The sequence below is a fragment of the Phyllopteryx taeniolatus genome, chromosome 18, assembly GCF_024500385.1.
Source record: "Phyllopteryx taeniolatus isolate TA_2022b chromosome 18, UOR_Ptae_1.2, whole genome shotgun sequence".
Classification (NCBI taxonomy): domain Eukaryota; kingdom Metazoa; phylum Chordata; class Actinopteri; order Syngnathiformes; family Syngnathidae; genus Phyllopteryx; species Phyllopteryx taeniolatus.
In genome coordinates, this window is record NC_084519.1 from 17318556 (window position 1) to 17335202 (window position 16647).

Here is a 16647-nt window from a genome sequence, read left to right on the forward strand (position 1 = left end):
GCTGGGTAGTAGATTAATTTCATACAATATATAATTTAACATGTTTTTATGTGATTTTATGCAGGTATTGTTTAACAATCACAAATGACGTACAAATATATTCATTACAATACTTTATAAACAATATAACGGGCCTGCAATATATTTTAAATGTTCCATTTAATGTTGATTTTTTACAATTTATTTTATATAACTATACCATATCCTGACCCTAAAAATAATGTTTAAAAGTAAAATACTACTATTTTTCACTTCCAATCTAGTGTTTATTGTATGCATTGATTCATAGTTAACTAAAAAGTAAAAATAATATAATACACCACTATACGGTTCGGACGTTTCCAATCCCTAATGAAAAATATGTTAATATTTGAATATGTATTTATTTTATTTTAAACGATTACATACTGTCTTGATAATTAGGCCATGTGGGGGGGGGGGGGGGGGGGGGGAACGTCTTCAAACCACTTCCGTGTTTGGTTCCTTAACAAACCAATGGGAAACCTCGTTGGGCCCTCCGCCTCCTGAGAGCATCCAATGGGGAACGAGGAGGGGCGGGGCGACGGCGCCAACGCGCGAGAAAACTGGAAAACAGCGCCCCCCCCCCCCCCCCCCCCCTCCCCTCAAAAATCGGTCGGACGAGTTCACGCGGGTTTGGACGGCATCGTCCGCCAGGGGCCCCGAGGGGGCGTGCGTGTCCGTGCGCGGCTCGAATCTGAACGTCAAGTGGGCCGCGGTGGAGTTCGGTCAAACAGGAGCTTTGATCTCACGGCGCAGAGACGCACGCGAGCCGACCGGACCACGAGGAAAACCCACGCAGCCTGCAAACGCTCTCAAGACATGAACCTTTCTCCTCCATATTCATCATTTAAGAGTTAATCATCATCGCTGGGAGTCGAAGACGAAGCACGCCCGCTGGTGAGTGAGAGCAGATTATCACGCGTTATCGGACGTGTTTAATCCCTGTGATGCGAAGCTCCTTCATTTGCATGCATGTTTCTTTCAAAGTGCAAATTTGCCTGCACCGAAGTGACTTCGATCTGCGCTAGCTAGCTAACATCAACAATAACGTGGCGCAGCTCGTTTATAGCGAGCGAAATTAACCCCTTCGACACTTAAACAAATTTCATAAAGTTTCGTTTTATTAAATTGATAATTGATGAAATTGAAATTGATAATTGATATTTTTTTGTGCAATGAGTGGCCTTTGGTAGGCGGATGAAAGTGACGTCATGTTTGTTTGCGCTCTGACTAAAACTTGTTCTTGTCAATAAAGTTGTGGTTTATAGTATTATTTTTAAATGGCAACTAAGTAGACCCATTTGAACACTTAATTTTTTTGCTACGCGTGTCATGTTAATAAAGTTGTAGAATACTTATTCCATTTTTTTTTCCAAATGGCAACCGACCCATTTAACACTTTTTCTACGTATGTCGTAATAATTTCTTAGGTATGATTTAACACTTAAAGTGACGTAATGTTTATTTTGCATGTAGCGCCTTCTCGCTGGTGTCTTGTTCAGACCGGTTCCCCCCTCCCCCCCAATGCCAACGCAGGAAGTTTAAAGTTAAATATAGACCCATTAACACTTATATTACGATACTTACGTTTTACCAAGTGAATAATGTCATTTTTTTGTGTGCAATAAGTGAACTTCAAGTGACATAATGTTTGTTTTGAAGGGACAGCTTTCTTGCGAGTGTCGAAACTGTCCAGATCTTGTCTTTTTTTGTCATCAAGTTGTAGAGTTCATATTGATTTTAAAATGATAACACACAAGGTTTACGGTTGAATAGACCCATTAAACACTCATTTTGATACATTTCTCTTATTCATTAATAAATGTGATTTCTGTGCGATAAATGGAGTGAACATGATGCTTTGTCGCTCTTGTCATTTTCAGTAAAGTTGTAGAATTCATGTCGATTTTTTAAATTGGCAACACGGGAAGTTTCAAGTTGAATTGAGTCACTTACGCCTTACTAGGTTCTTGAACATGATTCATTTGCGATGGCGGCCACTTTAAAAGTGGTTACACACAAACTTTAAAGTTAAATAGACACATTTGACACTTTAAGTGAACTACTTATGCCTCACTAAGTTTATAAATAGATGTTATATGCAATAAGTGCACTCGGTAATTGAATGACACTAATGTGTATTTTGAAGGGCCGGCTTTTTTGCTAATGATGAAACGTTCAGAATATTGTTGTCGATAAAGGTACATTAGAATTCCTATTGCTTTTTAAAATGGCAACACACAAAGTTTAAAGTTAAATACAGACTCTGGTGTGTCCTGTACCCTTTGTTTATGACCTACTTTTTATCGATAAGCCCGGCATCCACTAACCGCTGACGTGCTATTGTTGGATTTATCTTATCATTTATTATTGTTTTAACTGGGCTGGTATCTTCATTCTGCCTCAACAACAACATACAGTAAATTCCCCATAAAATACGCAATAATATATAATTGTAGTTTATTAGAATATATAGTTAACCAAATTAATGTTTACTTTTGTAGTAAACAACAAAGAGTTATTAATTCAATCCTGTAGTTAAATGTAACTTTTTTTTTTTCTTTTTTTTTTTTAGTTGTTGCTTCAGAAAACATGTTAGTGTAATACTATGTAGTGGTCTGGATTTTGTCATTAGCCTAGCAACGTTAGATTAGCAATAGTGTAAACAAAACTGAAATTTAACAAAGATATTTTTTTTCCACATCCAAAGTTCCCTGGTGGAGGTAATGCAGTAAAACCTTCAAAGTGTCACTCATTGTACTAATTATGAAATCAATTTTCCTCATTGAATTGAATTTAAATGCCATTATCTGTTTCGCCCCGCCCCCTCCCAAAAAAACATTTTTGTTACATGATATTAATAAAGTAAAATAGCACTGAATCGTACAAAAAGTTTTATAAGGTGTAATTACTGTGCGGACTGTAATATTTGTGTGTTCGATGTGTGCCTTTCAGGGGCGTGGCCGAGTGAGTGACGTCAGGTGCTGGAGTCGGGTTGGCCGGTTCAATCCGTGTGAGCGTCTGGACGTGAGTTGTGGCTTTCAGCAGCTCCTTGCGACTGTTCTCATTTCGCAGTGCATCTTTAACTGGAACACGAAAGAGGGAGCACAATCCTCCTATTATGGCCTCCCTCCACTGGCTGCCTGTGCACGTTAGACTTCATTTTAAAATTCTGTTGTCTGCTATTGATACAGTTAAATGAATGCAATAGAAATAGAAATACAAAATGAATACAAATGGGGGAAAAAAAGATACAAATAAAGCAATAAATTTGTTATTGTTTACTCAGGTTGGATTCAGCCTTCCCTTAATTTAGGACATGACTATAACACTTCCCGTCCAATGCGTTAACACATGTAGACTATGTCCTATTTTTATTGCTGTGACCAAACACTCGTGCGTGTGTGTGTGTAGGGTTAGCAGTGCAGAAGAGTCCAGACCAGACAGCAGCTGAGGCTTACCCGTACGTTTTTGTTTGAGACACACACACGCAATAGTACAGTTAATCCAGTTTAGTCACTAGTGGTCACTGCTTGTTTTGGGCCCTCACTTTTTATTATTGTTCTCTATTGTGTGTGTGTGTGTGCGGGTGCGAGTGGTGTTTAACGTTGGGAGTGACACACAGGAAGTTGGTTCATGTTTTGCAACTGAAGTTCCTCATTGGCGATGGTGTTTTTTTTGTTTTTTGTTTTACTTTTTGGGGAGTGAAATTGTTTTGGTGGCCAAATTTTGTAAAATTGTAGGCAAAGTGAATTGCACTTCTCAACTCTGGGAGGAGCCGTGGAGCAAAAACCTAAACACTAATCTGCAACTTTTGGGTATGTTTACATGACCTTGTAGTAAAAACTAAAAAACTATAATGCACCACTATATAATATTATTTCATCTATATGACCAACTATTTGGATAATTTGGCAGCATGAAAAACATTAGCCTCCTTGACGGACCAATGAGAAGCCACTTTTTCTACCGTCGCTTGACGACTGCCAATGGGAGATGAGGGAGGGAGGCTACCTTTGAATCGCCTTTGACACAAAAGGCAATGTTGCAAATGTAAACAAGATTTGCAGTCCTGCTTTGTTGTTTTGATCATGAAGTGGTAGCGCATGTCGACGCTTATTTGTTACTTGACACCCTTGTCCTCCATTTTGACAGACCGCCGTTGTATTTAGCATGTAACATGAAATGATGCTGCCATGTCAACAAAAGGCTAAAGCCAAGGTCGTAGCGGCAGAATCTGGGCCCTCATACATAAGCCCCGTGAAGGGCTCCCGCCAAGAAAAACTTTTGTCACCAGGGTGGTGGTGAGGGGGGGTTGCGGTCAAAGTGCCCCAATTGAAAATCATTTGTTGGAGGCGTGGCATGGCTGGTCGGCGGGTTGGTGGGGGTGGACGGCTTTGTTCAACTGAAAGTTATTTGCCCACGGGCGGGCTGACGGACTTTCAAAATACGGGGGCTCCCTGCATCCTAAAACCTAACCCCCCCACATGCTAGGGGCCCTGGCAAAATCTTCCCACTTTGACGCCCATGGCCACGGCAACAACATTTGTATGTTTTGTAAGTTGTCGTTGCAGGTTTCGCAATCTTTGGCTGTTGCACAATAACAAGTTGATACCAGTACATGGAAAAAAAAACAAAAAAAAAATGTGTGTGTCAGAGTGTACATTTATGTCTCTCCATGATTGTGTTTGTGTGTCTGTGCGTGCTTGCGTGTGTCAGCATGCGTATGTGTTTCCATGTGTCTGTGTTTGTGCGTTTGCATGCGTGCATACATTTCCCGTGTGCATATGTTTTTCCACGTGTGTGTGTCTGAGCGTAAGTGTGTGTTCTGGTTCCCCATGAGTGTGTGCTTGTTTCCATGTGCACTTATGTCTTTGTGTGTGTCTCCATGTGTGTGTCTCAGTCCGGTGTGCCTGTGTGTTCTGTGTGTGCACAGAACGTGCGTGCGTATGTGAGTGCGTGTGTATGCTTCAGAGTCCAAGCAGAGCTGTGTTTCAGCATGTTTTCACACCTGAAACGCACGCACACACGCTCACACACACAGACACACACACACACACACACAGTGTGGCAGAGGAATGTAGGTGGCGCCCAGTGGTTTAGGTGTGTCCAAGAGAGATCATAACATCTCCATCAGTCCAGCATTTTCAGTTGAATATGAACAAGAGATTTAAACATATTTAATAATAATAATATCAACAATAGTAATACAAATCATACATTAAATAATATAAAGTAGGCTGGAACAGATTAATGGCATTTCTATTCATTTCAATGGGGACAGATTATTTGAGAGTCAAGTGTTTTGAGTTACAGGCGTGGTCACAGAATGAATTTAAAATCGTATCTCAAGGCACAACTGTATTTTAATAACATTAAAAAAACAAAGAAATATAGATAAAGTACATATACTCACCAGAGGGCATAAAAAATTCACACGCATCGATGTGTGCATATCACTACAGACCTTTTGCTAGTCCAAGTTGGCTGCAGCAATTTTTGCGCTGACCAACCAATCAGAGGAGAGAAAAGGTTCAGCTTGCTGGCCCTGTGAGGGCAAATTTGAAATCTGATTGGTTAAGGAAAAAGTCCCATTGCCAATATAGTTTTAAGTTTCGTCGGCCAACGCTACTGATTCCGAAGGCTCTGGGTCGATTACATTGACGTGGCAACACGCAGAAGATGAAATCTGATTGGACAAAAAAAATCCAACATCCACATATGCGCACTGGAAGCAGTGTAGCCAAGAGAAACACTACAAAATGAAGACAGTAGCCTGATGGGAATAGATTAAATACCATTTCAAGTAACAACAATTGTAGGTCAGTGCTTCTGTTGGTGTTGAGTGTAGCGGAGAAGTCCCTGACCGCTGACCACTGCTATTTAGAACATCACGGGGGGGGGCACCGTGCGCTATGTTTAGAAGTCCAGCCTCGATCGGGACAACAATGTGGCCGTCCAACTTTCAACAGCATTCCTTCCACCTCTTGTCCGATGTGTGAGCTTTCAGTCAGGGAGTATTTTAAGCAGTGAAGCGGCAGAAGCAAGAGCGCACAAGTGCGTTGGCCGGCATTTCTTCCGCCGAACGTCTCCTTTTAATTCAAACTCTGTGCTGTTGTCTTGTAGCGGGCGCGTCATGGCGGGCGACATGATGATGCTGATGCGAGGCTTGGCTAAGCTGAGCAAGGCCGTCGTGGAGACGCAGGGCGGTGCCCTACGTGGCGGGACAGGTGAGTGGACCCTTTCGACACAATATGGAGTAACAGGTGCTAACGGTGCTAACTTTAGCTTTAATTGTTGCTAAGTACGCTATACTTGCCCAAATATATACAATAAGGAGCTCCTTTTAACAATTCTTGTGACAGGACTGATAACAAAAGCTTAGGTTATTTATTTTTTGTTGTTGTTGCTCTTAGCACTACATAAGCTAAACTTCATACAAAATGGAGGTCCATGTATTTGCTAACGGTGCTAACATTAGCATTTCATTGTTGGCGAACATTAGCCAACGTTTCACCAAAATGGGACTTCCGTTTAACACCGGCGTGATGGGACTGCTAACGGTGCTAAAGTTAGCCTTAATTGTTCCTGCAAACGCTACATCAGCCAAAAGTTATAAAGCACCTCCATTTAACGCTTTTGACTGACTGATTACTATAGCTTTGCTTTACTCGCTATTAGCACTAAATAAGACAATACCAATATGCGTAATTTAGCACTTTTTCGACAGGAATGCCAACACTAGCTTTACATATGAGTAATGCTACGTAAGCCAAAGTTCCGTTTAAATCACTGTGTTAATAAAAATGCTTTCAGATCTTATTCATTATCAAATAAATTATCACTAGATTCTTAAAATTTATTTTATTTATTTATTAATATTTTGATTGAGACCCCTTCTAATGGTTCTCTTCAGTATAGTTGAGCTCAATTGGCCTTTAAAAAGGCTTTGTCCAAAATGAAATTAAAGAAATGGCTAATATTACTTGCTGCTTACATTTACTTTTAGCCATAGCCTGTAGATAACAATTGTGTAATCATTGTGTATATACAAATACAAATGTTTTGTGTTAATCGGAGGCCTTCCCGGTGTCGGTGCTGCTGTCCAAAATTTCCAATCGGCCGCTGAGCAAGGCATCGAGCAAGGCATCGCCATGGTGGTGACGAAAGCACAGGTGAGAGCTTTTTCTAATAATCCCAAAATGGAGTCTTACTGTGATTCTTAGCAAGTCTGAATGTTTCAAAAAAAGGAGCTGAGTCCGCAACAGGCCTCCCCCGACTCAGAGTTTCCTCAGGGCGACCTTTCCACATCAGAGTTCAGCGAGTACGACGACTTTTTGGCCAATCACCAGGCGGGCGCTAACGAGGGCGCGTGCAATCGGAGCGCGGCGGGCGGGACGAAGAGCTCGCCGTTCGCCGGCTACAAGGATCCTTCGCGGGAGTTCGGCAGCAGGCGGTACCACGTCGCCGCCCGCCGCCAGCGTCATGCGGCGCTGGCGTGCGGGTGGCGGGGCTACCACCAGGAGCCGTCGTCGTCCGTTGGCGGGCTGACGGCCGAAGACCTGGAGAAGGCCCGGCAGAGCAAGAGGCCCGACGTCAAGCCGCACAAACAGATGGTGACATTGTTTATGACTTTCTCTACGTGCTATTTTTGAGTGTTAGTATTAGTAGAACTGTTAGTATTTTTTATTTTAGGGTTAGTTGGCTCAGTTTTGATTTATGTATTATTTATTTAGTACATTTTATTGTTTTTATTATTTAATATTTTAAGCCTCTTTCTTTATAATTGTTTATTATTTCTCATTATTTGCATCTGTTTAATTGCTTTTAGTTGAGCGAGAGAGCCCGCGAGAGAAAAGTGCCCGTGACCCGCCTGAGCAGACTCGCCAACTTTGGAGGTAATGCCGCTATTTCCAAAAATGACAAATAAGCACGCGGGCAAACGCTGGCGTAACCTGCCGACCTTGAACGCCGCAGTCGACGACTTCATTCTGCTCTCGGATAAAAATTGGTCTCCTTGTGAAGAAGTGAACACAGGAAGCACTAACGATAGCTTAGCTTTAATTGTACCAAGTTAGCGTTAATACTTTAGTGACAGGCCTGGTTTAAAGTTAGGGTTAGGATTTGAAAGGAGGGTTTCAAGCTGGGGTTGTGATTTCAAATGAGGTCCTTCAGCTCAGTGTTAAGAGTTTATTTTCATATTGTTATTATTGGTAAGTAATATCCAAGCTCAGTTAGTACTTGTAAAGCTTCATCTTGTAACCTTCAACCCACTCGCAGCCTGTGTTAGGGTCAGAGCTGCACAAAATGGCGAGCTTGCACTGTGCATGGATTTCCTATCTGATTTATGACTTTGCGTGGAGCAAAATTTGAACGCGTTAGCAGATTGCTCACTGTTTGCACAATAGTCTTAAGACGTAAGCGTCTCCTGGAACGTGTAGTCAGGTGGAAAACACGCACGAGAGAGATAACAATGCGCACATACTGTAGGACACGCGAGTCAAACTGGAGGGCAGAGCAGAGCCAAATTTAGCCAGAACAAAACACGAGAGGCTGTTAGCCGCTCTGCGAAGACAAAATCCTGAAAGTACAGTTCAGCAATAGAAAGGGCTCTATCCCCTCTCAAGCTTTCGTTTCACCTCGGATACCTCCAGTTGCGGCCGGTCAGCTGACCTTCGGCGCTGGGCTGGGGCGGAGGAAGGATGAAGCAACGAAGCAACATTTCCAAATTTGAAGACAAATAGCCCACAGTCAGCCGGTTGACAGGGGCCACAATACACACAGAGTGATAAACGTATGAATGGCTCAGCGCTAAGTCTTACTTAAAGTGTAAAAACAAAAGTCAGCCTTCCTGATTCCACTGTGACACCTTCCACTTTATGTAAAAAGGTTGAAGTTTATTGACGTCGTAGCGGTTTAGGTCAACAGGATCGTACCGCGTGAACATTATGGCGCGTAAATTGTGTTTGTGCTCTCCAGACGAGGAAATGTGCGCTGTCACGGTGTCCTTGTCAGCCCTTCTTCGTTTCTTTTTTCTCCTCCTCCTCCTCCTCCTCCTCCTCTTCCTCCTGCCGCTGTTGCCTTGCAGATTTGTTGCTGATGATGTAACCGAGAGAGCAACCTTGGATGAGTTGTTCAGCCCAGTTCTCGATCGCTGTATTAAGGTTCTCACAGCTCGCTGCGGCAAATTAATGCAGCGCTTAAAAAAACAAAACCAAAAAAAAGCAAAATATTTCAACCACATGCTTGCCATGTTTAATAATAAATGTAATCATAAGTCGTTGTTGTACAAGGCTAAACCCATGCCCATTTAAACTCTGGATTTTGTGTGTGTTGAGGAAAGAAATATTTTATATATATATATTTAAAGAATAATTTATTTAAAAAAAGGTTTGCGTATACAAAAAGCGCAGATTCAAATCACAATTCACATGCCTGAAAATGAGCAGGTGAAAATAAAACTTAATTAATCTCACACCTTTATTTAAGTAAATGTAGTATTATGGAAAGTTTAATATATGTGTATGCTCTTATTTCAATTTTAAATTTTTTTTCAAAATGTGCATTCACACCTATTTTTTGTTTTTATCTAGGTTTCGCATCTTTGGTTATTTTTAGTTGTATTTTTAATCATATTTATGAACTCTGTATTTTATTGATATAGCCTTATTTTATTTAATACTATTTATGTATTTAGTTTAAATGAATGATGGCAATACTCGTTACTGTACGTGTCGAAAAACTGTAACTTGACGCCGCCGTAAGCACGTCAACATGTTTTTCACCAGGTTTGGCCGTCGGCTTGGGTATCGGAGCCTTGGCAGAGGTCGCCAAGAAGACCATCAGACATAACGACGCGGCGGGTAACGCACACACGCACACACAAAATGATTTTTTGGGAAATGGAAATGCATATTGATCTGTCTTGAATGGACGTGTGGTGAAAGCTACGTTTATGTAGCAGAAGAAGCAGCGTAGCTTACATTCTTTCCTGGCTGTTATTGTTTGCAAAGAGGCAGGTGCACTCAGCTACTACACGCTCCAAATAAACAGACGCTCCCTCTCGGCGCCGTCGTCCGCTTAATCGCACACGCACGCACGCACACTCGTCTTTGTTTGTAATCCAGTCAGGCTACTTGTGTTAAACCCACCGTGGCACTACTCACCCCGATCACCCGCTGACACGTAAATAAACGCAAGCGTGTTGTTTTGGGTGGTTTTCAAATCCTCTTTTCTTCTTCTTCTTTTTGTGCAGGAGAGAATAAAAAGGCCGTGCTGGACTCGAGTCCCTTCTTGTCGGAGGCCAACGCCGAACGCATCGTGAGGACTTTGTGTAAAGTGCGAGGGGCGGCGCTCAAGCTGGGACAGATGCTCAGTATTCAAGGTGAACGTGAAAAACACAAACTCGGGGAGAATAATAGCAAATTCATTACTTCCACAAAGGAAATAATGCTTACCTTTTTGTTAGGACAGGGTTATGGCTTCAAATTAGGGTTTCAAGACATGTTTACTTCTCTGTGACGTACGCGCACTCACGACCGACAACGAGGCACGCCACGCCAGCTCAAAGCTCTGGTCCACACGCTGGGTGTCACGTCTGACTTAAGTTATTTACTTATTTTACCTTGCTCCTCTTCCTCCTCCCCGTGACTTGCACACACTCACGGCCGACAACGAGGCGCTCTAAAAAACTGAAATGGTGGGAAACAGTTGCACGCTATATTGCGTTGAGTACTCCCACTTTGCAGGTTTTCAGCAATCATCTTCAAACATGTATAGCGTATTTAGTAACAAGTCTGTAAATTGACTCTTAAGGTTTTTAAAGTTACTGTAAACGTGTACAAGTCAGTCACGCTTTGGTAGTTTTATTTCCGAACCAGTGTGCTGGTGTATGAAGGCCAAATCCAAGCAAGTCCAAGTGTGTGTCCTGAGTCATGCTGTAAAGTTCTGCCGGTGTTGCTGCACACGCGCTGTGTCACATTACACAACAGGTGGAGGTCGGACGCGCAGGCCGTAAACATGCCGTCAGCGGGGTCCAATTGCGGCGTCATTATTTTTATTTATGCTGCTTGAAACCGTGACCTCAGCCCACCCGTCCTTCTGACTTGGAAACGTAGTAAACATTTATTGGAGAAGAGGGAGACGTTCGATCAGGTTTCAGCGCACTGCCGGGTGTGCGTCCGTCCGTCATGAATCAACACAAATACGTGCAAGGTCCGATATAAACGCACAGCGCGACACACTCAAATGTCATCAGGGGAAAAAAGCGCACGAGTCTATTTTCAAAGTGACAATATGCGCCGAAGACCTACTTTTAGGCTCTTGATGTTTTGCTCTTCAAGGCAACACCTGCTATCTTATCTTTATGGTGGTGGTGTGCTAACCTTCAAGCATAATGACGATAAAATGCAACGCTACACTTTTATGATGTCACTTACAAGTGGCACACGACCCGCAATTACTTAACGGATGATGTTGTTTTCCTTCATAGTTATTATAAATTCCATTTTTTGTTTTCCTTTTTTCTTTTTGTAAACGTAAGATTCATTTGTATTCACATATATATTTAATTGTTGTTTGTCATTTTTGTAATTATATTTATATAAAGGTATATTTTACATTAATTAATTGTACTATGTACTTTCTGTTTTTAATTAGATTTTGTATTGATTTAAATTATTTATAATTGACTTAATTTTTGCACAGTACTGTATTAGATTTTTATTTTTGTATTCTATATTTTTGACTTATTAATGAATCTAATTTATAGTATGTCAGATTCATTATGTAAGTTTTAAGTATTTACTTAATTTGTATTGTTTATTGTAGATTTTATAATTACATTTATTTAAATTTGTTTTTACATTTATGTATTTTCTGTACTTGTTCTATTTTAGACTTTATTGATTTTACCTTATTATTTTAAGAATCTAGTTATATTTATATTTGTAATTTTTTTAAACATTCTATTTAGATCTTCTGTATTGTAGTTTTAAATCTTTCCGTACATATTTTTTTTGTCTTCAAACTTTTATGTATTCATAATACAGTAGACTCAATAGAATTTTTTATCATTAAAAAAATCTACATACATTCATCTTGAAGCATTTTTAGTTTATATATTTTTATGTAATTTTTTCATTTTATATTCATATGATTTTGTTTTATTTGATATTACTCTTATGTATATACAGTATTTTTTAAAGTAATTTTATTGTTTACACCTCTTTAAATTTATTGCAACGGTTTGATATAAGTTAAGAGACGTTTTATTGATTTTGCATTGAGCGCTTGAACGCCTCATTTCACAAGGCCGGTGACCTGCTGCTTGCCAAATAGTGAGCTCGCATTTCACTCATGCCGCCGTATTAGAAATAAATGCTAGTGGACTTTGATTTTATGCAAAAAAAAAAAATAATAATAATTTCCGCTTCTTTGGTATCGTTTCAGACGACGCCTTCATCAATCCGCAGCTGGCCAAGATATTCGAGCGTGTGCGGCAGAGCGCCGACTTCATGCCCATCAAGCAGATGACGGTAACCTCGCCTTATGATTACGCGTCTCGTCCACGGGCGGTCAGGGCCAACCTAAACGCTGTCAGAAGTCCGTTTACCGCGGCGCCTCGAGCTATCCCGACCGTGCGTCTGCTTGTGTACAGAAAGCGCTCAACGGCGACCTGGGCCCCAACTGGAGAGACAAGCTGGAGTCCTTCGAGGAGCGGCCCTTCGCCGCCGCCTCCATCGGGCAAGTCCACTTGGCCAGGCTCAAGGACGGCCGGGAGGTGGCCATGAAAATACAGGTCTGTGCCTCTATGTATGACTGTAAAGAATATTAAGCAATCATTCATTCAAAAAAAAAATACTTTTTCCGCAAATAAAGCATACATTATAAACCCTAACCCCCTAATTTGTTTTAAATAAGGAAATCAAACAATGTTTCCCCCCCCCCCCACAAATCACTTTATCAGGAGGCCTCTATTGAGAGTCAAATGTTTACTTTTGATATCAATTAAACCATAAATAAAAGGGAGTGAAATGTTTAATGTGGGCCTATAGTTACAATGCATTCTCATAACTAATAAACAATAATAGAATCATAAATCGCAATAAGAAGGTGTCTTAGGTGTGTGTAAGATTTATTGTCAGCAACCATTCTTACAACAAAAAATAATCTACTAAAGAGAAATTTCCTTAGTTTTTTGTGCTCCATTTAGATATTTTTCCTAGAATTCTGTTTATTGGTACCGCACAAGTAACGACCACGTCTTAAAAGCAGCTAAGATGTTTGTTAGTGGGGAGGCCGTGGTTGATGATAAAAGCATTTTTGTAGTAACAGCAAACCATAATTGATCTTTTCCAGTCTCTCTCTACTGTTTCTTGATTAGCTGCTATAAATAGTTGTTGTTTATTTTTTGCGTGTGTGCAATTATTCTGCATCCTGTCCTGCTTATTAGTATCCCGGTGTGGCCCAAAGCATCAACAGCGACGTCAACAATCTGATGACCGTACTGAGCATGAGCAACGCGCTGCCTGACGGTACGCACGCACACGCACACGTGCAATTGTGTTGATATACATTTTACATTGTGTGTGTGTGTTTTGCAGGTCTGTTTCCAGAGCACCTGATAGACGTGATGAGGAGAGAGCTGGCGTTAGAGTGCGACTACATCAGAGAGGCGCAGTGTGCCAAGAAGTTTAGGTCAGCTTCTTGCATATCTCTTTAGAATCATTTTGGGAGGGGGGGGGGGGAGTTCCACATCCACCTACAATAGGTGAAAATCCAGCATATATTTTAGTTTTACCCCTCCCACACACTTTAAATACATTTATACTTATTCAAAAGCACCTTTTAAAATGTTCCTTAGCGCTTGTTCTCAACAAAATACAAAACAAAAGAAGACGCCAACTTGCACAGAGGTAAAAAAAGATAATAATAATGTTTTAACAAACAAGGAAAGTGTTTGTCCAAAATGTTTTTAAGGTGAATGTATGCAAGTAATATTCAAAATGTGCGATATAGCGGTGTCAAACTGCATCTTTAATTAGCGTGCGTTTGTGACTCAGGGAGCTACTGAAGGAGCACCCGTTCTTCTACGTCCCGGAGGTGATCGAGGAGCTGAGCAGCAGCCACGTGCTCACCACGGAGCTGGTCCCCGGCTTCCCCCTGGACCAGGCCGAGGGCCTCCCGCAGGAGCTCAAGAACACGGTAGGGAGGGAAGGAAAGAGAATGAACTGCTTCTTCAGGTGGATCATCTTATTTATTTATTTTTTTTCCTCCCAGATCTGTGAGAACATCCTGAAGCTGTGCCTCAGAGAGTTGTTTGAGTTCCGCTTCATGCAAACCGACCCAAACTGGTCCAACTTCCTGTACGATCCACAGACGCACAAGGTGAGTATTTTAATTTAAAAAAATAAAAAAATAAAATAAAAATAAAAAAGAGAGAGAGAGAAAAACTACCACACTTCTGCATATCATAAATTGAAGATATCCCCGTGTGTGTCTACAGGTGGCGCTACTGGACTTTGGAGCCACCAGAGGATTCGATCAAAGTTTCACAGACGTCTATATCGAAGTAAGTCTAAGCGGATGTGTGAGCAATAAAAAAAAGTGCCGTTGTCTGTGATGTCATCATCGGTGACATCATCATTGGTGACATCATCATATGCGATGGCAGGTGATCCGCTCGGCCGCTGAGGGCGACCGAGAAGGAGTTCTGAAGAAATCCATCGAGATGAAGTTTCTTACCGGTTATGAGTCCAAGGTAAACACACACACATATATATGTACTGGTGGTTAATATATTTTTTTTATTTATACAAATATAAATGAATAAATACACATTTCATTTGCAACAGTAAACCAATTTTCAACATGATTTAAAATAAATAAATAAATAAAATTAAGTCCATTTTTTTCATTAGAATTTTCCTCCCGATTTAAATTTTCATTCTTTTTTTAATGCCATTCAAAATACATCATAGACACTTCATTAAATTTTTATTGTATTTTTATTAATTAAATGTTTTATTTATTTTTTATTATTATTATTTTTTTTTTTTTGCGAAATTACACAAAGTTTGTTTTTATCTTTTTAAATATCATTTTTAGTTTACTCTAATTCCAAATTCAGATATCATGGGGTCGGGGCAGGGCGAGAGACTAGTTAGTCAGGCATACCAGGTGTGCTTGAACCACATGCAAGAGTGGAGAAAGAAGTCCTTCGTCGAGATTTGAACATTTCTAGAGCGTTAGTCACTTTTGATCTTTGATATTTTTTGGTGAGTCTCCGTGGACCTCTGATCTAGTCCGCCCGTGTCTCCGTGCAGGCTATGGAGAACGCGCACGTGGACGCGGTGATGATCCTCGGCGAGGCCTTCGCGTCGCCGGACACGTTCAACTTCGGCGCGCAGTCGACCACGGAGCGCATCCACAACCTGATCCCGGTGATGCTGCGCCACCGCCTGACGCCGCCGCCCGAGGAGACTTACTCACTGCACCGCAAGATGGGCGGCTCCTTCCTCATCTGCTCGCGCCTGGACGGCAAGCTGCGCTGCAACGACATGTTCCAGGAGGCTTACCGGCGCTACTGGCTGGGCCGCACGCCGCCCGTTTGATGCACCGTTCCCCGGAACAATCGCAAAAAGAACCACCGAGTGAGGTTTGAATGCGCACGAACGTCGTGTTGGAGGCCAAAACTGCGGACAAAAAGCACCCAAAGCGACTGTAACACGGTTGGCATTTTAACAATGTTTTATTTTTTTATTTTTACCAGCCGATCAGGGTTAAAGGCGCTCATCAGGAGGATGATGATGATGACGATGACGATGATTGATGATGTAGTCGTATAAGGTTAGTCTGTCAGTGTGGACCAGGACCATAAGTGTCTTCTTCTTGTTTCTGCTTTAGATGGAGACCAGCTAGCAACACAAACGAACGTAAAAAATAAATCATGTTTTAAAAGTAATCGAATACTGGAATAATTTATGTCCACGTAGTTTATAATCCTTATTTTTGTCCTTGCTGCTGTTGATGGCGTTTTAGTTTAGTTGGGAGACTTTTATTCTTGTTTTTTGCCGGTCAGTTTTATGAAGCTCAGGGTGATTTTACCACGTTACCTTTAACAAGAAATTTACAAAAATATCCTTTTTGTGTCTGTTTTTTTTTTTTTCCTGCTCTGTCCATGTATGTGGATTCCACTTGATTAAAATCAAAACGTGTTTGCTGTGAGGCTTCCCGTTTCTTTTCATCTGCTTTTGTTCATTTTCAAACGGGTAGTAAGTGGTAGTCAAAAGTACACGTGGCCTCGGCTGTGGGCGGACTCGGTCGCGTGACGAGTTCGAAACGAAAAGGTCGCTCAAAATATGCGTCACAAGTGCCAATGTGCGACACCTGGTGAAATGATTTATTGAGCTCATCGTCCCACGGGAGGCCAACCATGGATAAATCCATGAAAATATGTTTCTGAAGACTGAAAACAAGTTTTAATTGCAAAACAAACATCGCTGCCATTTTACAATCGTGTGTGCAGTTGAAGATGACATCTACAGTAGCCCTGATGTGATGACGCTGTGAGCGGAGCTGAATTGAACAAAAATCACAAGAACTAGGTAAAATAAATAATTCCAT

At 41.2% G+C, this 16647-nt stretch overlaps 1 protein-coding gene across 3 annotated transcripts; it reads left to right on the forward strand.

The window, feature by feature from the left end:
- Positions 1-623: 623 nt before the first annotated feature.
- Positions 624-16245, forward strand: coq8aa (coenzyme Q8A, genome duplicate a). Of its 3 annotated transcripts, XM_061753850.1 has the most exons (17): positions 624-918; positions 2977-3048; positions 6148-6251; positions 7102-7196; positions 7272-7637; positions 7853-7919; positions 9810-9884; positions 10277-10405; positions 12472-12557; positions 12680-12820; positions 13475-13556; positions 13626-13719; positions 14085-14226; positions 14302-14409; positions 14528-14593; positions 14696-14782; positions 15348-16245. In XM_061753850.1, the coding sequence occupies exons 3-17, from the start codon at positions 6158-6160 to the stop codon at positions 15633-15635; spliced, it is 1920 nt and encodes a 639-aa protein (XP_061609834.1). In that variant the 5' UTR covers positions 624-918; positions 2977-3048; positions 6148-6157; the 3' UTR covers positions 15636-16245. The 3 variants fall into 3 exon arrangements, with proteins under 3 accessions (XP_061609834.1, XP_061609837.1, XP_061609836.1); XM_061753853.1 differs by lacking the exon at positions 9810-9884; XM_061753852.1 differs by lacking the exons at positions 624-918; positions 2977-3048 and adding an exon at positions 5314-6078.
- Positions 16246-16647: the final 402 nt, after the last annotated feature.